This window comes from Eupeodes corollae, chromosome 1, assembly GCF_945859685.1.
Source record: "Eupeodes corollae chromosome 1, idEupCoro1.1, whole genome shotgun sequence".
Lineage (NCBI taxonomy): Eukaryota > Metazoa > Arthropoda > Insecta > Diptera > Syrphidae > Eupeodes > Eupeodes corollae.
The window spans coordinates 152,708,448-152,733,192 of NC_079147.1; the positions used below are offsets into that span (position 1 = coordinate 152,708,448).

The window sequence follows — 24,745 nt, forward strand, 5'->3', positions numbered from 1 at the left end:
GACATATCCGACAAGCTTTTCACCTGGGATTTGGAGCAGGGGCTAAAGTGTGGTACTCTTGATCCTATGGAGGCATTAAAAACAATATTCGGCAGTAATTGTTCGATTTTAAATAATTTAGAAATTTTTATGAATGAAGTGCACAAAGTAAACAAAGTAAGAAATGTCAACGTTTATGTCAGTCCCAAAACGTCAAATGGGAATGTACACGAAGTTAGCAATGTTCCACCACATCATAATGTGAAAGCATCCGCTGTAAAGCTTTTGGGTCAAAACACAAGCATGAGTGCGAGAGAATGAAGCGATCAAGTCTACCAGAATCAAATTAATACTTTAGATTTAAGAATATTGGGATATAATATATCAGGGCTAAAAAATAAATTTTTTGTTATGAATTTCTTTAGTTATATTAAAAGCTTTGATATATTTTTACTTGTGGAAACGCATGTGTTAGATAATGAGATAGAGAAATTTGAAGGTATTTTTAATAATTTTAAGCTAAAATGGGTGCCAGCGGTGAAAACAAATACGTATGGGAGAGGAAGTGGAGGGCAGGTTCTTGGTTTCCGAAAAGGACTTTGTGGATTATCCTTAAATTTTGTGCAAAGGGAAGAAATTAATATATTGGAGGTCACGTATAACGGTTCGAAAGTGTATATCACTCCTATATATCTAAATTGTAATCACTGGCAGAGAGATTTCGACAAACTATGCGACGGACTTTCATCCTTAAACTCCGGGGATCTATTACTTGTCGGTGACTTTAAAGCCAGGATTGGCTGCTCACAGAATAACTTTTTAAGCGGATCAGCTGGAGTTATTTTTAATTCAATTCGTCAGTCAAAAGATGAAGTATGCGATGGTAAAGGTACTAAGATATTGGATTTAGCGGACTCTTTAGATGCTAGAGTTTTGAATGGAAGTTGTGCAGGAGATGTTAAGGGTGAATACACATTTATCCGAGGAACGGCGTGTTCAGTCATCGACTATGGGATAGTTTCTGGAAGGTGGAATGATCTTTTGAGAAGTTTTAGTGTTGGGCAGCAAACTTTTTCGGAGCATATGCCTTTAGAAATCACATGCAATTTAAGGCCGGCAGATGAATTATCTTGTTCCAAGTCGCTTGAGCTCCTTCCAAAGCTATATTGGAGTAATAGTTCAAATTTTGTACGGGCTTACCAAACTAATTTAAATGAGGAACTGAGAAAACATAGTTCAGAGGGTGATAATTTAAACATGACCAGACTTACTGACATAATAAAAACTGCAGTGCCAGTAACCAAAAACTGGAAGCAGAAGAATGATTTTAAACAAGAATGGTTTGACTTGGAATGCTTTAAGGCAAGAAAAAAATCATTTACTTTACTAAAGCTTCTGAGAAAATATAACTTGCATGTCTTTAAGACTATGTATGCGTCTGCGAACAAAGAGTACAAACACATCTGCTCTGCCAAGCGTAAGCAAAACGATGAACAATCCATACAACGCTTAAACTCAGCCATGTCTTCGGCAGAATTCTGGAAAGCGGCTAAAGCAATTAACGGACGGCCCAGTAGAATAGGATCTTCACTGCACGCAACCGAGCTTCAGGATTATTTTAAAAGTTTACTTAACACTGCGCTGTTTTCACCCCTGCCTCAATATGCTGCTCCGGTTTTCTTAGACGATATCCTTGATTTACCGTTTACAGTGCTGGAACTTCGGACTGCTTTAGAAAAAACCAGATCTGGTAAAGCCCCAGGAGATGACAGGATTCCTTCAGAATTCTATATAAACTGTACGTCCGAGTACCTGTTTTCACTCACCAAAGAATTCAATAGAATTTTCGAAACCGCAGAGGTGCCAGCCTGTTTTAAAAAAGCAATTATCTATCCGCTGCATAAGAAAGGTGCGAGAATTACAGGGGCATTTCTTTTTTGAATTCTTCAGTGAAGTTATTCAGTGCACTTATTTTTAAAAGGCTAACAGAGTGGGTTAACGACAGAAACATACTCAACATGTTCCAAGCTGGTTTTAGGAAAAACCACTCGACTGTAGATCAGATTTTCACCTTATTTCACATTGCCGATTACTTTAAAAGCAAAAAGAAGAAGCTATATGCTTTCTTCGTAGATTTCATTGCCCGTGCAGCGTTATTCTATAAGCTCTATACCTTGGGTATCTCAAGCAAAGTTGTGAATCTGCTGAAAGCAATGTATGAAAACAATGTGTCTTATGTATGGGACGGACAATTTACATCAGAGGACTTTGAAGCGGAAATGGGAGTAAGGCAAGGTTGTGTGTTGAGTACTTTGCTGTTCATTTTGTTTATAAATGACATTGTCGAGGAAGTGGGAGGGGGTATTGAGTTCGGAAGTTTACGAATACCGTGCCTCATTTTCGCTGACGACATAGTTTTTCTCGTGGAATCAGTTGACGGAATGCAGCTCATGATCAACCGTCTGGAGCGCTACTGTGATCTTTGGAACCTGACTGTTAAACCTTGGAAAGTCTAAAATGATGATCTTCAGGGATGGAGGTGGAAGATACTCGAGAAACGAAAGGTGGACCTACAAGGGTCAGAATTTGGAAATTGTTCGAGAGTATAAGTATCTCGGTGTATTGATCTGTGCTAACCTTAACTAAAACATTTCGAAACTAAATTAGCTGAGACAAAGAGAGCTATTTCTTCCATCTGGGGACGTTGTATAGAGAGTAGGTTTGTGGACCATAGCGCAAAGATCCAGATATTTCGTGCCACTGCTTCTTCCATCATGTTGTTAGGTGCTCAAGTGTGGGGTTGCTGGCAGTTTGAGGTTGTTGAAAAGTTTCAAAGATATTTTCTTAAACGCATTTTTCGGTTGCCGGCCTGTACTCCAAAATACATGGTGCACCTTGAAACTACAATGCCGCCGTTATTCTTAAATACGCTAAAAATACACTTCGATTATATAATGAAGCTGCTGGAGATGAATGAAACAAGACTACCCAAATTGATCCTCAAGGCGATAATTACTTTAAGAGGCAACCTCGTCAAAAAATGGGAAGAAATAGGCGTTGAGTGTGGAGAAAGGTTACAGATTCAACCAGGTATCGGACCCACTATTCTGAGAAACATGTTTCAAAATTTACTGGGTGGTGTAGCGCGCTCAGCTTACAGTGGTTATACCTTGGAAGCTCAATCTTCTCAGTATAGGACGATATATAGCCAGCTCGACTACAACTTACAAGGAAGCTCCTACTTCTTAAACAGATTACCGCTTTCAATGATAAGTACGATATTTAAAGTAAGAGGGGAAATGATCAACCTTAACTACATTCCACATCGTCCGGACCTACCTATTTTGTGCGATATTTGCAACCTCAAGGAAAGAGAAGATATTTATCATTTTATTGCCAGATGCCCGATTCTAAGTGAATTTCGAGTCAGATTCTTCGGTAAATCCATAATGACTATGAGCGAAGTTTTAAGTATTTTGAATGGAAGTCTTGGTTGGGAGAAATTGTATAAATACACAACGATGGCACTGAATTATAGAACCCGAATAGTCGAAGGCGACTTTTAAATTTTATTTTATTTTTCTATTTTAGTAAGAAATGTATAATATTGTTATAATGTCATTCTGGTAGACGGCTTTAAGCCAAACCATATTAAACTATGAAATTTATTGTAGATATAATTGAAATATTATAAATAAAGTTTCTTTAACTAACTAACTATTGACGACTTCAGTGTCCTAACCTCCAGTTGGTCTGTAAGTCGTCTGTATAAGTTGTTGAGTCTTGTCAGTAAGCCACTCTTGTGCCTACGCAGTGCGTTTCTTTAAGCGTCCATTTGGTCCCGTTCTTTGTACTTTCGTATTGCCCGTTCCATCGTTCGTTTTACTGTTTCGTCCATCTGTTGTAAATATTGGTCAATTTCTGCATTTTTCAGGTTTCTGCTGTTTGATGTCCAACGCACTAACCATATAATTACTAATTTAAAGTTGATAACTATCAACTCACCATAGCAAAGAGCCTAGATCGAGAAGATTTCAAAAATCTCAAGACATAGGGAATTTTTTGGCTATAGGATGAGTGAAGAAGCTAAGTCGACTTTAACTAGTGCTCAAGAAAAGCCTTATCTAACAATTTTGTATCTGCAACGTACTAAACTTATCATAACATCACTGTTTTCAAAAGAAACATTTTAATGTATGTTAAGAATCATCCTTCATATGACCTTTTTGATAAGAGATTCCTCATAAAACAACACAATTCTTTGATGTAGGCTCAACTGAATGAAGGTGCTTGGGGAACTCGTCCTGTATGTCATGCATTATTATTTTTTAAAACTTGTATCCTTTTGTACGAGACTCGGTAGGACTCGTGTTCTACTTGTTTTTTATGGACGACGACTACGACGACGAACACCTCCACACAATCGGCCTCGTCATTGTTGTTTTTGTCATCGTCGTCGTCCATTGATTATTATTATTATATTATTTCTTTTCTTTTTTTCTATTTCTTTTATTTTGTTTGTTATTTTCTTTGGACTTTTGGTTTTGTTCTTTCTGCAGTACAAATAACAAAAAAGATATTGTATAAAATGGAATGAATGGAATGAGTGAATCACTTTCCCAGATCTGGTTCTGATGACGAACACAATGATTTTGATGAGGGATGATGATGATGTTGCTGGTTTAATTGAATAAAACACAATTTTGTTTGCATTGTTTTACTTTTTTGGTTGGAACACAAACACAACATGAGCGAAATTAATTAAATTATATTCAAATGAATTAAATTGTGCTATGCCGTCTTAGCAAAGTGTGACAAATTGCTACCGTTTATAGATATGAACATTAAACATCCAGTGAAATATTTTGTCATTGCATGCGATAGCGTAATTCTTGGAAATGTTCCATCTCCAACGACAGTCGCCGCACCGTGCTTCCGTTGTCGACCCTTAGTTGTGCCTATGTCAGATTATCATAATATTTTAGAGAATTGAATTTGAAGTGTTGCCAAAAGAGGCGATCAACTTTTACCAACAATAAAAAAACAACAACAACAAACAAACAGCAACAGGGCTTGAATTGAATAAGCAAATCGATTTTGGAGTAGAAAATTTTCCTCTAGACTTAGCGGCGGCGCTTTTCTTGGAAATTATTTATTTTCTTTATGGGTACTTTTATGTTATGTGTGGGAAAGGGTAATGTCCCTTCTGTTTTGCTGAATGATAACTTATCGAAGAATGTCGAATGGTTGTTTTATTTCTTTTTAATTCATAGATCATACACATGAGCATAAAATTGACATCAAAGTTTTATCGTTTTTGAAAAAAAATTTACATCAAACAATTTAAAAACCTTATCAACTTCACATAGGAAGTTATTGCAATCGGTCCGACTTGTCGCTTAAAAGCAAACAGTTCAATAAGAATCTTGTAAAACTCCGCTTTTTTGGAAACTGGCTAGGGAGCTGAATGGAAAGCGTTTTACTATTCACACAAAACTGTCTTCAAATGTAATTCTTTCCCATTTCAATAACGCAACGCCGACAAAGTTGCAATTCGCAGCACCTGAATTCGAAGTCGACTCTCTGGACTGCGCATTTATATTTAGCAAATTGGAAGAAACGCTGGGGACGCTTAAAGGTGGAAAAGCAACCGGTTCGAATGCTATTCCAGTGGAATTTTGTAAATATGGGATTGTCATGCTCAAAATGCACCTTTTAAAACTTTTTAATACAGTTTTTTGAGGGAGAATTGTCTTCAGATGAATTTCGAGATGCTATTATTTTTACAATCCCAAAAAAAGGATCGTTATTTGAAGCAGCTAACTACAGAAGGATTTCCTTTTTAAATGCATCTTACAAGATATTTTCAACGATGATGCATAAGCGTTTTGTTAGTTGGATTGAGACCGGAAACTTGGTGAGGGGGTTCCAGACCGGATTTAGACCAGGATATTCAGCAATAGATAACATTTTTATATTCAGGAGCTTGGAAGACAATTTCTTGAAACGTTTTTTAAAATGAATGATTTACGGGTCGTGAAAAAAGTGGCCATAAAAGCCATACAAATATCTTGTATGAAGTCATTTTAAAGGTTGATGAGAAATGAAGAGCTGACTATATTGCTGATGCGTCTTATTCCTTGTACAGAACAACTTACAGCAGATTAAATCATAACCTTGCAGAGTAAAAATATTTTAAATATTCCAATAGTGAGCTAATAGATTTAAATTTCATTCCACACAGACCTGATTTACCCCTAGAGTGTAATATGTGCCACCTATCAGAAAGAGGAGATACTGTACACTTCTTGTGAAAATGCCCCATTTTCAAAAAAATGAGAATGAATGTATTCAGAAAAAGGCTTTTTATCGGAAGATCAAGTGATAAGTTTATTGAATGAAATGAATGTTGTCAATCTTTACGAATTTTGCAAAACTGCGCTTAGGTATACATAGCAGTGCTATAATGAGAACGAACATTTCTGATTGTGTTTCTATTCACTGTTTTTAAATTATTTGTAATCTATATATATGTATATAGTTCAAAAATTATAAATACCTATTTACTTGCGACATATATGAACTATATGGCAAGTTTTGCATTCGTGCAAAATTTTGAACTCGAGATTTTAGTCAAACATGATATTACGATGGTAGAGTAGTCGAAAAAAAAAGGGTCCCACAATTCCGTCCGATCTGTTTTGTCTGTCTGTCCAGTGTCCACGCTCCTGCAGCCTAAACCATTGGGTCGATTGAGTTCAAACTTCGAAGTTAAGGTTTTCAGCAGATTCGCGTTAGGCGTTTTTTTCATTTTTTTTTTAAGATCAACACTAACAAGGGCCCCCATACAATTTTTTTGGTCAAAAAACGAAAATTCGAATTTTCTCAAAAACAAACCGATGGATTTTTTTTTTTAATTTCTCTAAAATTTTATTTTTTAACTTGGCTTCTTTTAATAAGAAAAACATATTTTTGTATTGCTCAGGAAAGGTACCGCTCATAGAACCGTTATTTTGTTTTTTAATTTTCTCAGCACTTTTGAACCGATTTCAATAATTTTTTTCTGAATAAGCTCTTACATTGCCTTAACACTATTTGATTATCAAAAGTACGATTTTTTATTGTTTGGATTTTTAAAAAAATATTGATTTTTTTTTTTCAAAACTCGATATCTCAAAAACGGGTCAACATTATTTTACGAAATTCAAATTTATAGCGTATATTTTCAATCTCTAACTAACTGCATACCAAAAATATTTTTAGAACAAAATTGAAAAATTTTATATATAAAAAATAATTTAAAAAACCGCTCTAACGATTTTCAAAAAAATCGAAAATCTACAGTTTTTTGATTTATAAAATGGCATTTAAATTTTTCAAGACAAACTTATTTTTTCAGGTAGAATTTTGAGTCTTAAAATATTTTTTTTAATTATTTTAAATATATTTAAAGTAAATTATTTTGACAAAATTTTAATTACATTCCTATCTTTTATCCAAATTAATGCATTTGGTACATATTTATGTAGGTTAGGTTATGGTTAGGTTATAGTGGCTGTCCAAGATGGAAACGGACAAACTTAGGCCAGTTTAATGGCCCATTGTGATACAACATGGATCGTGAGAGGCTGATTATACCGATATGATTTAGATCGTTTAGATTGTTAAAGAAGAATTTTCCTAGGTAATTCTTGCGTTTTCGAGCTAGAGCAGGGCATGTGCAGAGAAGATGAAGAACTGTTTCTTCCTCTTCCTCGTCCATACAGCTTCTGCAAAAGTCATTTGAGAATACGCCTAGTCTCGTGGAGTGCTTTCCCATTAGACAGTGTCCGGTTATGACACCTATTATCGAGCTTATATGCGATCTGCTTAGAGAGAGCAAGCACCTTGAACGTTTTAAATCCAGTGTTGGCCAGATGTTTTTTGTGACTTGACACGTGGTGATGTTGGTCCACCTGGTGCCTGCCCTCCTCGCAGCGTCTTGCATTAGTAGCAGTTTACAAGTAGCGATTGGTATGCCAGTACTTGCCAAACGTGGTAGGATGGGCTGTACTGTACCTTTCCTGGCAAGTTCATCTGCCTTACAGTTACCTGGAATGTCTCTATGGCCCGGCACCCAGCAAAGGTGAATATAAAACTGTTGTGCCATCTCCGTTAGAGATGATCGACAGTTATGGACTGTTAGAGTTTGTAGAGACAGAGTCCAGAGATTTGATAGCGGCCTGGCTGTCAGAGAAAATACGGATATCAGATGTTTTCTTTGAGCCAAGACAAGACTTCTTTTATCGCCAAAAGTTCCGCCTGGAACACGCTACAATGATTGGGAAGGCGGAATGAGAGAATTAATTTCAGTCGTTCAGAGTACACACCTCCACCAACCCCTTCTTTTGTTTTTGACCCATCTGTATAAAAATGGATTGACTCATTTTCCAGGAATATCCTATTCTACCAAAACGGTCTGGGAGGTATAGAAATCTGGAAATTTCGGTTTCGTGTGGGTTAACACCCAGTTCACACCGATCAGCCCAAAGTATTAGTCTGTTCAAGGTATTTTGTAAGAGTTCTTTTAAGGTGTTAAGATGCTTTCTTGAAACTGCTATAACAACGTCGTCCGCATAGGCTATAGCTCTGAAGCCCTCCGCATCCAGACTAGTTAGGATTTCATTCACCACTAGGTTCCAGAGGAGAGGGTTCCAAGAGTTCGTCCTCGCTCAGAAGGATCATGTTAAGGTCGTCCTCAGTCTCCATTAAGGATGGACTGTCCACGACTTTTGTAGAGGGTGCAGTCGCGATTGGAGAGGACAAGGGTGCATCGTCACCCTCTGTTAGGAGAGAACGAACGACGTCCCAGGTTTCACCAACCGCTAGTTCACCATCGGTAGTTTTTGGAGGCCCGCTTTCCTCATCTTTTTTATAGATTCGAATTTTAATGGATTCGAAACCATTGTTTATGGAGCCCTCGTTTAGGGCTAGAGGAGCCAAGGATTCTTTATTGAGTACCACAATGGCGCTCCTATAAAGACCCTTCACTTCCTCTAGCTTGGCTATTTTCCAGTTATGCGTCGGAAGGGACGGGTTACACACTTTGACCATCTCGAGAATGTCCTCGATACCAGCAGGTTTAATCGGTATCTAGATGCGGGCTCTAGGTCTGCTAGGAATGTCTTCCACAGCGACAACCTCGAGCTTCGCACCTGGCCAAACTTCACCTAACCGACTGACAGCAAGCTTGTAAAGGTCACAAGATCTCTGGGTGCCACAAACCATGAGTTTGACATGGCCTTGATGCCAACCCCCATCGCTTATGGAAGGAAGTGGTCCTGGAAGCTCTCTCAAAATGCTCAAAAAGCCACCCGAGAGCTTAACCTTGACCAACTGCCAACGATCAGCCGATATTGTGCCATCATCATCGCTCCTGTCAATGACCACAACCACGACTTTGCCCTTCGCGACGTCACTGAAACTGGATTGTTTCCTGATGGGATTGAGGGGGGTGCTGGTGTTATGCACCCGAGGCCGTTTTGGTGTCGGTGCGGCCCCCTCAAGAGATGTTTCTCTTTTGGACGTAGAGTCCTTATTGGATCTTGTTGTAGCAATTATGCTTTTGGCCTTTGCTGCGGTGTCTTTCCAGCCCCCGATGATGCACCAGAGGCCTTCAATATTTTCGCCGCTTGCCGCCTTTGTCTATAAAGACGTTTAGAGAGTTTTCCATTTCTGGAAGTATTCTCAGTAGTAGTGGTAGGGCCATTTTTCACAACCCTGCCACTACTGAAATTAGGTATCGCTACCTTTTTGGGTAGAGGGATAAGAACGTCCTTTAGTTTCAGGACTCATCTGGAGAAAATTCTCGAGAATCATTGACCTTACTCAGCTTCTACAACTCGACAAGTTCGACGTTCAGAGTAGAAGACATATTTATGTAACTAAAACTATTGTAAATACCAACTATTGTAATACCAACTATGGCCGTGTTGCGCCAGATTAACGAATATGATATATTTAACCTACACTCTATTTTAAAGTGTCTATCAAGAATTAATATCGTGGTACTTTTGTATATACGATTTAAAAATATTATTCTTTTAGAATGAGGTTGTTTAAAACATATTTTACTTGCCTTCGCCTATATAAAATAATAAATACTTAGTGCTAGTTAAAGAAACGTAGAACCTCTACAACTACTGCTTACGTGTCACTTCATAACTAAAATCTAAAACGCACAAGAGCCTGACTGTAACCAACACATGAATAGCAATTTCTTGTACTGCAACGAACAAAATAAACTGGGTTGTCATTCCGTAAAACGATAATCGTTAGACGAAAGCGTTTCGACGATAGTCTCACTTCACGTAAGACGATAATCGTCGAAGTGATATCGTCAAAACGATAGCGTTTGCACGACAGCTAAGTAGGTATCGTCTACTATTAATTTCCATTGATAACTAAGCAAACTGAAGTAAAAAAGTTTCGGTGTAGTTTATTTTATTCGACAGGCAACAATTTTAGTATAGCTCTTGCACAAAGCACTAATCCAAAGTAGTTTTGAAAACAAAAAATATTTTTAAGGCCAAGTTATGTTCCTTGTGAATAAAATGAGTCTTCACTACCTTGCCTTGGACAAAATTGGGTTTATTACTGCAGCTGATTTACAAAAATATCAGACATTGAACAAACATTTTGATATTATAGTTTTGTCTTCGGCGGCAACAAATGAAAACACAAAAAGTGACAATAACAATAAACATGACAAAATAGTTGGAATGTTTATTAACAATACATGTTTTGCAAATTTTTAAAATTTCCCATAGAGAAAAACCAAGTTTAATAATATTTTCAAGTTATTGAACAAGCATTATCTTTCGTTGAGTTCATTTTGACATTTTGAATATACTCAACGAACTTATACTAAAAACGATTGAACGAGACGATAGTGATAAATACCGCGTTTACAAGGAGAATTGAATCCGAATTGAATCAGGATTTAGCGCCGTATACACCTGGATCGGATCGAAATAGGATTACTCGATCCGATCCCACTAAAAGAGGTGAATCGAATCGAAAATTTGTTTGTAAACCTGAATCGGGGAATCTAGTTATTGGTGGTCTTGCTTGTGTGCGTGCGATAAGTTTTTTCTATCTTGTTTGTTCTAAGCAAAAATATTCCATTTAAATGGAGTATTTTTGGTTATAAGCTGAATTTAATTTGGCGCTCGTCTTTGTGTTGAGAGCATTGTTTTAAAATTTGAAAATTATTTACGTAGCAGTACGCACACAAATACAACCCAAATGTCATTTCGATTCCATTTGAATTCGATTCCTCGATTCAGTGCCACCATATACCTGGATCGAAATCTCAATTCGATTCGATTCCTCGATCTCCTCTTGTAACCAGGGTAAAAGTTACGTGAAGCAAATTATTGACGATATCGTTAATGACAATCGTTTTGACGATTATCGTTTCGGAAATTACGGAATGACTCCCCTGAACGTAATAACTTCATGTTTGCTCTGAAAACTTGTAGGAAAGAATGAATGTGATTGGATTAAAGTAGGTACTTTCTACCTACCAATAACATTCTTTCACTATCATCATAAACATGTTATCTATCTATCTGCATAAAGCTGAGCACGCTAAGTGAACTATTTCATGTTCGTTTTAGGCACCTGACTACACAACCAATAGGCTGCTTTACAATTTAAACATACATGTCTTCTCCTTTCTTATCTTCAAATAATTTACTTTCCATCCTGGTTCTTCTTATATGACATTAAAATAAGGCTATCCAAAGGAAAAGGCTTTGAACGAAATAGTTAAATACACAAACAATTGTTTTCGTTAAGTACGCTTACAAGTATATTTAACTTCCGGGATGAAATGACCAAGGATGAGTTGTGTCTTCTGATGAATTGTGCGTTTTTTTTTGGCAAATCAAATGGCATTTATATCTTTGAAGATAAACTTATTTTACAGGTATATTTTAAAATATTATATATTTAATTTTTTAAACAGACTTTTTGCATACGGGAGCAAGTTCGTGCGACGCAGTCGTACCAAAAAGATATGTAATGTAAATTTTACTTTAATTCAATAAAATCTGTATCCATTTATCTATCTATCTACAGATAATAATGCAGAAAGGACTCTGTAAAATTGAGTGGATGGTTTTTATACAATAGCATTTTAAAAAATTGAACATTTTGTTTTATCGAAAATATCTCGCGAATCAGCAACGTGATACCAAACTAATAAAATTTAGAAGAAAATTCAACTAACGATTTTGTTTTTAAATCAAAACTGAAATAAAATAATGAACACCTTGTATATTTTACGAAGAAAAAAACCATTTTATCTCTTTTTTGACATATTTTGAGAAAATCGAATTAACAGTTTTTTCTGCAAAAAATAAAAACCAGAAAGAACTATTACTATAAAAGTTGGTAAAAAACGATTTTCGACTCAAAAATTTAATATATTGGCTTCAAACTAATTTTATCTTACAGAATATATTGTGTTCGACATTCAGTTAATTTTTGTTATAAAAATTCGAATAGCAGTTTTTTCATAAAAATTAAGATCTACAAAAAATAATACCTACGCAAAATTGTTAAAAATTGATGCTCGATCGTGAATAAATAAAGGTTTCGCCTTCAAAATAATCTTATTCTGAAAAGCCTAATATGTATTTGTTTATATAAGAAATAAAAACTTTCAAGAAATGCTACTAAAATTGGTTTTCATATTTAAAATATTTTTGGTAATTTTTAGTTAATTTCTTAGAAAAATTCAACTTACAACTTTTTTAACAAATCAGGAAACGGTTTTTTACTCAAGAGAGATAAAGAGAACACAGACAAATGTTGACTTCAAATTATTTATCTCACCCAAAATATTGTTATGAACATTTTGTTAAAGTTTTAAAGAAGAAAAATTGGTAAACGGGATGGAAAGTTATCAGTGTGAGTGGCATCCAAGCCTCTTTTTTTTAATCTATGGATCATACACATGAGCATATAATTAAAATCAAGGTTATTTCGTTTTCTAAAATGAAAATGTATATATGTACTCGTATGTAATGTATATATTTTAAATTATTTATAATTTTGCCAGTTTCTATGTTCCATTCCCCTATATATCCCCTCTCCTCTGGAACCTAGTGGTGAATGAAATCCTAACTAGTCTGGATGCGGAGGGCGTCAGAGTGATAGCCTATGCGGACGACGTTTGTTATAGCAGTTTCAAGAAAGCATCTTAACACCTTAAAAGAACTGTTACAAAATGCCTTGGACAGACTAATACTTTGGGCTGATCGGTGTGAACTGGGTGTTAACCCACACAAAACCGATTTGGTCTTATTTTCGAGGAGATACAAAATTCCTTTTGTCAACCTCCCTATATTAAAGGAATCCAATTAAAATTCTCAGACTTGGCTAAATACCTGGGTCTTGTCTTAGACAAGAAACTAAATTGGAAACGCAACGTACAGGAAAGAGTCAAAAAAGCTACTGTAGCTCTCTTGTCTTGCAATTAAGCTATTGGTAATAAATGGGGCTTAAAACTCATAATCACGCATTGGTTATACACATGGGTAATCACTAATCAGTCCGATTTTAATAAACGCTGTTATATAAAAGGAATAAGTTAAATAAAGTCCAACGTTCAGCTTGCATATACATAAGCGGATCGCTTCGCACGACCCCATCTGCGGCACTTTACACCTTAATCCTCTTGACATATTTAGCAAACAAATAGCTGCAAGCTCTGCTATTCGCCTCAAAGCTTCGTCGCAGTAGACTAACAACAACATTGGCCACTCCGTAATTCTTAGGTATTTAGAATCAATCCCAAAGCACATAGACTACACCATCCCCAACTGCAATTTGACAGAAATTTCCAGATTTCTATACCTCCCAGACCGTTTTGGGAGGATAGGACATTCCTGGAATCTGACATCCATATTTTCTGAGATAACCAGGCCGCTATAAAATCTCTGGACTCTGTCTCTACAAATTCTTTAACAGTCCATAACTGTCGATCATCTCTTACGAAGATGGCGCAACAGTTTAATATTCACCTTTGCTGGGTGCCGGGCCATAGAGACATTCTAGGTAACTGTAAGGCAGATGAACTCGCCAGGAACGGTACAGTACAGCCCATCCTACCACGGTTTTCACGTACTGGCATACCAATCGCTACTTGTAAACTGTTGCTGATGCAAGACGCTGTGAGGAGGGCAGGCACCAGGTCGAACATCATCACCACGTGTCAAGTCACAAAAAACATCTGGCCAACACTGGATATAAAACGTTCAAGGTGCTTGCTCTCTCCAAGCAGATCGCATATAAGCTCCATAATAGGTGTTATAACCGAAAACTGTCTAATAGGAAAGTTCGCCACGCGACTAGGCGTATTCTCAAATGACTTTTGCAGAAGCTATATGGAAGAGGAGGAAACAGTTCTTCATCTTTTCTGCACATGCCCTGCTCTGGCTCGAAAACGCAAGAAGTACCTAGGAGAATTCTTCTTTAACAATCTAAACGATCTAAATCATATCAGTATAATCAGCCTGTCACGTTTGGTAAGGGACTAAAACTGGTTCCATTGAGCTTAGGAGGAAGCCTCAAGATTAATGTGGTATCACAATGGGCCATTAAACTGACATAAATGTGTCCGTTTCCATCTTGGACAGCCACTATAACCTAACCTAAACTAACCTATGTTCCATTGGTTGCGTTCAATCTCAACGTGTGATAGAACAGCTGATATGTCAAAAAAGGAATCCAAAAGTTTCCAAGAATTTCTCACATATGTCGGTATCTGACAGAACAGCTGATACAACATTATGCTTAAATTTAAAGGAACTCGAAAATGAATGTCAAATTTGTATATTTTTGGTAAAAATCGGATGAATTTTTTAAATAATCTTTTGAAACTTATATTTTACAATAATTTTGTACCTCAAAGTCTAAATTTTAGCCTGCTTTTTGTGAACAGCTGAAAGTTGTTTTTATTTTTTGCAGCTATCTCAATTTAGGTATCCAACTATCAAGATTGTCAAGATTTGTAACAATGGACAGGTTCAGAAAACATCAAGAAAAATCTCCATAACTATGAAGTCAACTCTACTTATGTCAAAATGACAGTTGATCATGTTTTTTTATTCAACTTAACGCTAAACTTTATTTCTTTATGAATTATTAATTTTCTGCACAGTTCCATTTTTGTTTTGTTAAAAAGGGTTCCTTCTCAAATTAAAATAGAAATAAGTAAAATTACTTTACAATACAAACTACAATTCTTGATGGACTTTTAGCTTGTCTGAAGATTGTTTTCTAGGCAATAATGTCTTTGGTGGTTTTGTACTCTGAAATGAAAGTAGTATGTAGTGAAATAAAGTACTGAGTTTAAAATGTATGACACTGCAAATAAAGTCCCTCATATTATCTAAACCAGCCCAATTTAGCATCATATTCGCTCCTAAACTTATTTTTGAAGTGTGAAATAGTTACGATTTGTAACTTGCCGGAACTCAGCTCAGAAGTTGAGTTGAACGTGTTGAACTGTCAAGTGAAAGATTTGTTTACAAACAAGTTTTTTTTTGTTTGCTTTGAAGAAACCAATAATGGCTGAATCAATAACACGCTTCAGCTTCGGCCATAGGAATTCAATGTATGCTATCAATGTAGCTTCGACCTCACGTTTCGTTTGACAATCGTAAAGAAAAGAACGTAATGTGACTCCAAACGGAAGCTCCGGTTCAATTTCTGAACATTTGCTTTGTCTGACAGCTCAACAGCTGTGAAAAAATGTCCACAAACAAAATATTTGCTCTTTGTAGGGATGAAGTAATAGAAATGTCATTCAAAGCAACCTCGAAGCAGGAGCACCGTATCGCAGACGAAGTCGAAGCTGAAGCGTGTTTGTGATTCAGCTATAAATTTAAAAGACATTTTTCATGTACGAGTAAATCGAATCACATATTTTCATTGTACATTCATTTTTCATCCTTTTATTAAAAAAATTAATTTTTCATTCAAGAAATATTTTATTATTTATCTCATCAATTTGTTTTGAAGTTTTCAAGAAAATTAAAAGCTATTTCAATTTTTCTCGTAATTTATTTTGGAATTAAAAATATAAAATGTTGTTTTTTTTTTCATTTTTGATATTGATAGTTTGACAGATGAACTATTTTTAACAATTGTCGATTCTAAAAAATTCAGTTCCAAATTCGTAGCAATAGGTGGGTTCAGACGATATCAGGGACTCGAAAGTAACGTAACATAGCTTGTCTGCAGCCCTTATGCTGTCTATACCTCAATGACCCAATGACACTTGAAAACAGATGGATAATCAAAAAAGAAATAAAGTTATCCAAGAATTGGCCACTTTACTTAATGGAGGCTTAGATTTCTGTCTTATCAGCATGTCTCTCCTGATGCTTACTCGGGAAAAGTGGCTATCCATTTAAAAAAATAATATGCGTTTCTATATGAGGCATTGTTTAATCTATTACATTACACAATTCCACATAAAATAACTAATGGAAACGTTCGAAACATTTTGATTCGTTTGATTATCGACAACGTCAATCGGGGCCCTAGCAAATATGCTAGATTTCTTGTTTGCGAATCTTTTTATAGAAACATTTTAATACAATTTGGTGCTTCGCAACGATTTTTACGTGACACAACCCCCAAACCTGGAGGGCCACATTCTTAGTATAACTTTAAAGACGGGGAGCCGGAAAAACCGCTCCTAATAAGCCTGAGCTTCGAATATATCGTAGAAGCCCTAAAAAGTGTTCACTAAATAGTTCAACCTTACTGGAACTGTAGACGCCACCGTTGATTCCATCTCCGGAATTCCTCCTCCGTTTGCTGCTCCCAACACTGGGGTAAGAACCCAATCTCCAGTGGAGGTACTAGACACCCGAGGTGAGGTGAGAGTAGGAGTTGATAGACAGAGAAAAACCTGTGGACGCTTGTGTCCTCTTCAATGCACATGTCTACCATTTGAACATCTTTAAGAAAATCTGTGTTTATTAATTTTTATTTATTAACATTATTAAAAAGTTGTAGTTCTTAACCAAAAAAATGGACCATCGATAAAATTTGAAGCCTTGTTTTTAGGAACCTTACAATTGTCACTTAAACCCTTCTTTTTCTCAACGCTTCATTTCTAAGTTCTTGAAGAGTTATGTATTCTCTGAAATAAAAAAAATCCTCATGCTACAAATTTACCTTTAAATCTTTCGGAACTTATGTCATAGAATACTTTTACTGCGCGTATTGGTGAGACAGTCCCATAGGGTGCTACGTTTACTTAGCGAAACTGATAAGATTTCTCATCGTTGGGTCCTAGGATATAGAGACACTCAAGGGAATATAAGAGCAGATCGTTTGTACTGTATCCGGGTCAAACTGTATCACTGATTTAAACACTATTGAAGCAAATTATTGGGAAATGCACCCAAAGTTCCCTCGGATCTGTGAAATGCTTTTCAGCCATTGCCGATGCATCACACCTTTAAAACTAACCTTATCTGCACTGCGTCAATTTAAGAAGAAACAAGAAAATTGTATAAAATTGTAAATTGTATTCCTAGACAAATATAAAGTCGAAAAGAAAAGATGAAGACTCAAAAAAGAAGCGTACCTACTTAAAACAGATTCTTGGGGAACACCTGTATTGACAAATAATGGGCTAGAAATTCCAGGTTAGTTTCGACATAAACTAAACTTCTCCTTACGATTTATTGCTCCGCAGCCCGAAGTAACATTCAAGACTGCTATCCACAGCTATGTTCTTTTTAAAACCTTAATTGTTATTTTATTAGATTTATCTAAATATTCGTCAGCGATTACAAAAACATTTATGGAAAAGTTAAGACTACACCTGAGCAGGCATTTTTTTTTTGTTGCAAGAATCCCTTACTTTTAAGAACCTGTATTGTTTTTGAATACCAAAAAAGCAACTGCTATACTTAGGCCAAATTTGTATTGCTGTGTCATCCTGGTCTTAGCTAAAAACTTTTGCCATTGCCCATAAAATTAGAAAGCTTTACTATATCTACTAGTCTAAGTCTTTGTTTTCTTTCTTCATTTCAGGTCCTTTCAACAACGTCAAGAAATTGATTTGGCTCCCGAAATGGAACTTTCACATAGTTTAACTTTGAATGAGGATGCCCTCAAACAGCTTCCTGAACAAAAACGGCCAGTATTCGTTTTTGAATGGCTACGGTATTTGGAAAAGGTCCTGGTGACCGCACAAAAATCTGACATCAAATCATGCCAAAAGAAACTAGTTCAACAATTAACCGCACACATCCAAGGCTCCCCTGGACCACCAACAAGAAAACTCATTGCCAATTGTCTAGCGACGTTGTTCTCTGTTGGAGATACATTCTTGCTGTTTGATACAGTTAATGCGTGTAATGACATTCTAAAGAACAAAGATGATTCTCCAAGCTATTTGCCAACCAAATTGTAAGTTCTTCTCATTTGAATTTTGTAGATGGTGTAATAATTTTCAAAATACGTATTTTACAGAGCTGCCATTTGCGTTCTTGGTTCAATGTACGAGAAACTTGGTCGTATGATGGGCAGGTCGTATGAAGAAACAGTTCAAATACTGCTAAGGACTTTACGGAGTGCTGAATCACAGACCAGAATCGAAATAATGATAACACTGGAAAAGGTATATTGGCTTTGTGTTTACTTTTCACTTTAGCTAAAATGAATTATTTTTTGTTTTTTTAGATTTGTTCAGGAATGGATACAGCTATATCGAATGTCCACAAGGACATTTACAAGGCCACCAAACACTGTCTGACCGATCGTGTGATGGCGGTACGTGTTGCAGCAGCGAAATGCATGCTTGAAATGATTAATCATGCACCATTTTTATACCAAACCGAATTGGAGAGCCTTGCAACACTATGCTTCCGTTCATTTGATGGTAGCAACTATGAAGTTCGCTGTGCGGTTGCTAAATTGCTGGGAACTCTGTTGGCGTTTACTCAAGCTCCCCCAGATGGCAACAAGAAACCAGCTATGTCAGCAAGTAAGAACCAACCAAGATCAACTTCGTTGGATGAAGCATTCGGAATACTTATGTCGGGTTTCTTGCGTGGTGGGGTGTCATTTTTAAAGGGAACTGGTGAAATAATAAAAGGAAGTTCTGGAGTTAATCGGGAAGTTCGCGTAGGAGTAACACATTCCTATGTGGTATTTGTTCAACATATGGGAAGTGTGTGGCTGGAGCGTAATCAAACCACTTTTTTGGCACATGTGCTCGATTTAGTGGCTAACCCGAAAGCAGCTTCGTCGCATGTAGATGCTGTTTACTCACGGAAATGTATCAATTTTATTCTTCGTTCGATCATCGGCAAGATGCTTGGTGAAAAGGCTCAAACGTCGGCGTGTAAGGAGCTCATCCACATTGTTGCCAAAAAAATGAATTCTATAGACTTCAATCCAGAGAATGCGAAGGATTCCAATCAGGAAACACTTTTCAGTCAACATCTGCTTGTGTGCGCCCTGCAAGAGCTGGGAAGTCTTGTTCTTGGTCTAGGTACCACAGCCTTGAATCTGTTGAACGATCATACTCTGAATGCTATTGACGCAACGTGCGCGGTGTTGGTACATCCATGTGCCGCAGCACGACTTGCTGCCGCTTGGTGTTTAAGAAGCTTCTGTGTTGCAGTGCCAAGTCATATAACTCCATTAATTGATCGCTTCGTCGATGCCATCGAACAAATGCGATCCTCACCAGAAGCCATTGCTGGATACAGCTGTGCGCTAGCTGCTATTTTGGGCAGCGTACGATTTTCTCCTTTGGGTATTCCTCACACCAAAGGCAAAGTTGTATTCAATTGTGCCGAAGAGCTTTTGAGATCGGCAAGTCAAAATAGCCGCATGTCGTTGAATCGAACGCAGGCTGGTTGGTTGTTAATTGGAGCAATAATGACACTAGGCTCGCCTGTTGTTAAGGGCCTTCTACCAAGAATGCTGCTTTTGTGGAGAAATTCATTCCCAAGATCCAATAAAGAATTGGAATCAGAAAAAGCGAGAGGAGATTCGTTTACATGGCAAGTAACTCTAGAGGGTAGAGCTGGAGCTCTGTCCGTGATGCACAGTTTTCTATTACATTGCCCAGAATTGGTAAGCGATGATATTACCCGGCGGTTACTCACACCGATTGAAAGTGCTCTAGCTATGCTTGTGAAGTGAGTTTATAATTTGAATAAATTTACAATTGTTTTGTTTAAATCTTTATATTTTTGTTTTCTTTAATTTTAGTCTGGCTCCTGTTTTGAAAAGCTATGGAACACATTTGAAAGCCCCAGCTGCTATGGTTCGATTGCGACTATATGAAACATTGGCATTACTTCCACCAAATGCATTGGAATCATCATATACGCATTTATTGAGAATGCTCGTCTCGGAGTTTACACTCTCTGAAAATCCAGCAAATACAACCAATTCATTGTTGAGGGCACTTTGTCACGGTGATGATTCCATAATTTTGGGCACGTGGTTGCAAGAAACCGATCATCGTACAATTGAAGATCAGGTATAAATCAAAATCAAAATCTAAAAGTTCTTTTACAACATTGACAAGTTTTATGAAAATAGTCAGGTGATTTTATCATTCAGTATTTTTATTTCTTTTCTTTGTCAAATCTTATTTTCTGTTTCGATTACTAACCTTTGAATTTGATATCGTCATACTCATAAGTCAGAAATATTAGGTTGACCTTCTTTGGGAAGAGTCAATAAATTAGACCGATTTTTGTTCAATAGTACTCATTTAAAACTCAACAAAAGTAGCGAATCCAATAATCAGATTGATGACACAAACGGAGACCTAATTTGAGCAACCCTTTTGGGAAACTCCAGGGAGATCTATTTTCTCTACAAAATATTTTCTGGTATCGCAAACCCCTGGAAGTTTGTTTCCTGATACTAATTAATACCGAGAGATCTATCATCATCGGCTCGATAACCGAAATTCAGTTATTGACACAATAGTGGTTCCAAGAGAGGGGAGGGGTTCGTGCCCCTACATGAGCCATAAAGTTCATAGTGCTAAGTTGTACAGGGTTATCCATTTTGTGGTTTTAAAATTAAACGTAAAAAAGAGGCTGGGATGCGACCCACACTGATAACTTCCCATCCCGTCTGTCGATTTGTCTTGCTTAAAAGTTTGTCTTTATGTACTCGTATCAATTTTTACCAAATTTGCGTACTCTTTTTGTAGATTTTATTTTTTATATGAAAAAACGGACTGTTGGATTTTTATATTAAAGTTTCAAGCCAATATTTTTAAGTTTTGAAAAGCTATTTGAGCCGAAAGTAAATTTTTACCAAGTTTTAGTATTGTTTTTATTTTAGGTTTTTATTTTTTGTAAAAAAAACTGTCAATTCGATTTTTTCAAACTTTAATTGAATGTTGACAGCAAGATTTTTTGAAAGATAAAAGATAATTAAAGCCAATATCTCAAAGTTTTGAAAAGATATTTGAGTCGAAAATCAATTTTTACCAACTTTTATAAATTTTTTTTTTAGGTTTTTATTTTTTGTAAAAAAAACTGTCAATTCGATTTTTCTCAAAATTTTTCAGAATGTTGAAAACAATATTTCTTATAAGATAAAATAAAATTGAAGCCTTAATTTCAAGTTTTTGAAAAGATATTTGAATCGATATTCAATTTTTACGAACTTTGAGTAATGTTTTTTTTTAGATTTTAATTTTTTATAAAAAAACTGTCAATTAGATTTTTCTCAAAATTTCATCAGATATCAAAAACATTATTCTTCGTTGCACAAAATTGTTTTAGAGATAAAATCATATTTCAGTCGTAAAATTTTGGAGGTGACAAATTTTTTTTTCAGTTTTATTGATTTAAAAAAAAAACCGTTATATTGATTTTTTTCAAAAAATATACCTGTTTGGTATCACGTTACAATCTATTATATAAAATTTAATTCAAGTCTCTAGCGTTTTTGGTTCGTAAGATATTTAGGGTTAACCAAAATTTTCACCATTTTTTCAAACTGCTATAGTAAAAAAACCACCCACGCAATTTTCTTGAGAGCCCTTTCTGCATCTTTCTGCCTTATTATCTGTATAACAAAATTTATTTGAAGTCGATATCTCTTCTGGTTCTTGAGCTATGGACAACGAAAAAAACGTCGCGAACGTACGGACGTACGGACGTACAAACGTACGTACACACGCACGCACAGACATCTTTCTAAAAATCTTTTATTTCGACTCTAGGGACCTTGAAACGTCGAGAAATGTCAAAATTTTCAATTTGACAAATCGGACCCATTACAATAACTTCCTATGGGAAGTTAATAAAACATTATAAAATACATTTTTCATTATAAAGTTTAAACGTTGCCATTATGTGTGAAACGTTGCATTATTAAAATGACCACCACGCGAATTGTTGCAAGCATCAATTCTTTTGAGGTAATTTTCGACCACTTTTGGACACATATTATGCGGTATCTCAGCCATAACTTGACGAATGTTGGTTTTTAAGTGCTCAACAAGTTTATCTGCAAAAACACATAGCCCCAGAGGTGTTAAATCTAATGATCATTGTGGGCAGTTGATATCGCCACGACGAATAACTACGCGACCAGGAAATGTCTTTTGCAATAAAGCCACATTCGCTCTAGTTGTGTGGCCACATATATTGAAGCCATATATTCTCCAAGTCGTATTTTTTAATAGTAGGCAAAAAAATCGGTTATCATATAACCACATCGCTGCGAATTGATTGTGACAGTCGTTCGATCGTCGTTTTTTTTAGATGTAAGGACCAATCTCACCTACGGACCAAAAAGCTCACCAAACAGTGTCTTTTTGTAGATGTAATGGCGTCTCTTCAATTACTTTAGGATTCTCAGAACCCCATTTACGACAATTTTGTTTATTAACATGCCACCGAGTGAGAAATGTGCTTCAAAAAAAAAAAAAAATGGGGTGGCGCAACAGTCCGTTGTGAACCAGGACCTAGTGACTTACACCCTCAACCATTCATGTGTGCGCGTACTGTTGTCAGGAATGGAAGGGATCTACAATTTAAGGCCGAATCCGAACGGCTAGTTTGAGAAAGCACTTTTTCATGACAAGAATTAATCTTGAAGGATTTGTCAATTCCTCGCAAGAGGCAGTACCCGTGAAAATTATTTTTTTTAATTAAGGTGGCACAGGCAGGGATTGAACCAAGACCTCTTCCATGACAGTCCAACGCACTAACCATCATGCTACGGGTATTGCCTGAGAAGAAGGAGAAATGTGCTTAGTCGCTGAAAAAAAATTTGTTTCAAAAATCCCGTCCACCGCCTGTTGTTACAGAACCCATTCGATCTATCTACGACGTTGTGAATGGTCAGCTGGCTTCAGTTGTTGTTTGAGCTGAACTTTATGTATATGTAGGTGTATATCCAAATGCAAAATACGCCATAATATGCCGTAAGACAGTCCAAATGCTTGAAAACAATCGGCTCTTCGGCAACACTTTTACTTACAGCAGCAATATTTTCAGTGGTTCAAGCAAAAGGATCATGCACAGGCCTTACAATATCTGTCTCCTCAAATTCAAAATCTGGTGTTATGATTTTAGTATTTTTTTTGTAATTAAGTGTTTATTTGATTGATTTATAATAACACTAAATTTCAAATTATTCGTTTTTCATAAAAAAAAACAAGAGTAATATGGTGGTTAGTTAACTGACCACTGTGACTTTAGTAGGTTTTATTTCAATAATGTCTTCAACGCAATTGAATGTTTCATTTGCAGAATGTCACGTGTTCTGAGTGAAGGTGATATTGCTGACTTTGTTCTAGAAGATATTCCATCAGATGATGAAAGTGTTTGTAATTTAGACCTAGACGACGAGTGCAATTATGGGCCTCCAGCAATGATGGTGCTTGGTGACATATCTATCAACCTTCAACAAGAGTTTGCCTAATAGAACCAATGGTAGTTTTGGCAAACTATAAAGTAAGGCCAATGTTAGACATTCTAAAACAAAATTTTGATTAAAACTTTTACTCCTAAAAAAACATTGCTATTGATGAAAGTATAATCAAATTCAAAGATCACAAATTTTTAAAGCAGTATATGCCAAAAAAGCCAATCAAGCGAGGATAAAGGGTTTGGATGAAATGTTCGGAGTCTGGTTATTGTTTAGTTTTTGAAATATACACCGGAAAAATAGGAAACATAGCTTAGACTGATCTCAGCGGCAAGGTGGTTCGAAAATTTGGCGAAAATTTAGAATCGAAGAATAATAGAGTATTCTTTGATAATTATTTTAAAAGCTACGCTCTACAGGTAGACTTACTGAAAGATTAGCAAGTGGAACTGTGCATTCGAATCGTATAAATCGGCCGAAACTGAAAGAAGACACAAATTTGACACGAGACCAGTTTGATTATAGGGTAAGCGATACGAATGTCGCAGCTATAAAATGGAGAGATAAAAGATCGATTTTAGTTCTAACCAACTATTAAGACTCGGCAAAAACAGGAGTTGTATGTCGTAAGAACGCAATGCGGTCATGACTCAAGTTTCATGACCTGACTCCGTGATGCAATATAATAATTGTATGAACCATGTGCATACATTTTACCAACTTAAAAGTACATATGCCATCAGCAGGAAGTCCCACAAATGGTGGCATCGAAATTTGTCCAGTGCCTTGCAAACGACAAACAAAAATTGGTTTAACAACTTAGTTT

At 36.2% G+C, this 24,745-nt stretch overlaps 1 protein-coding gene across 5 annotated transcripts in view; it reads left to right on the forward strand.

Annotated features, from left to right (window-relative positions):
* LOC129943466 (HEAT repeat-containing protein 5B) overlaps positions 1–24,745 on the forward strand; it is a 56,397-nt gene that overhangs the window by 21,452 nt on the left and 10,200 nt on the right. For all 5 annotated transcript variants that reach the window (XM_056052946.1, XM_056052942.1, XM_056052943.1 and 2 more), the window contains exons 2-5: positions 18,088–18,465; positions 18,529–18,676; positions 18,739–20,207; positions 20,281–20,554. In XM_056052946.1, coding sequence (XP_055908921.1) covers positions 18,128–18,465; positions 18,529–18,676; positions 18,739–20,207; positions 20,281–20,554 — 2,229 coding nt within the window. In that variant the 5' untranslated portion in view covers positions 18,088–18,127. The remainder of the gene's footprint in view (positions 1–18,087; positions 18,466–18,528; positions 18,677–18,738; positions 20,208–20,280; positions 20,555–24,745) is intronic.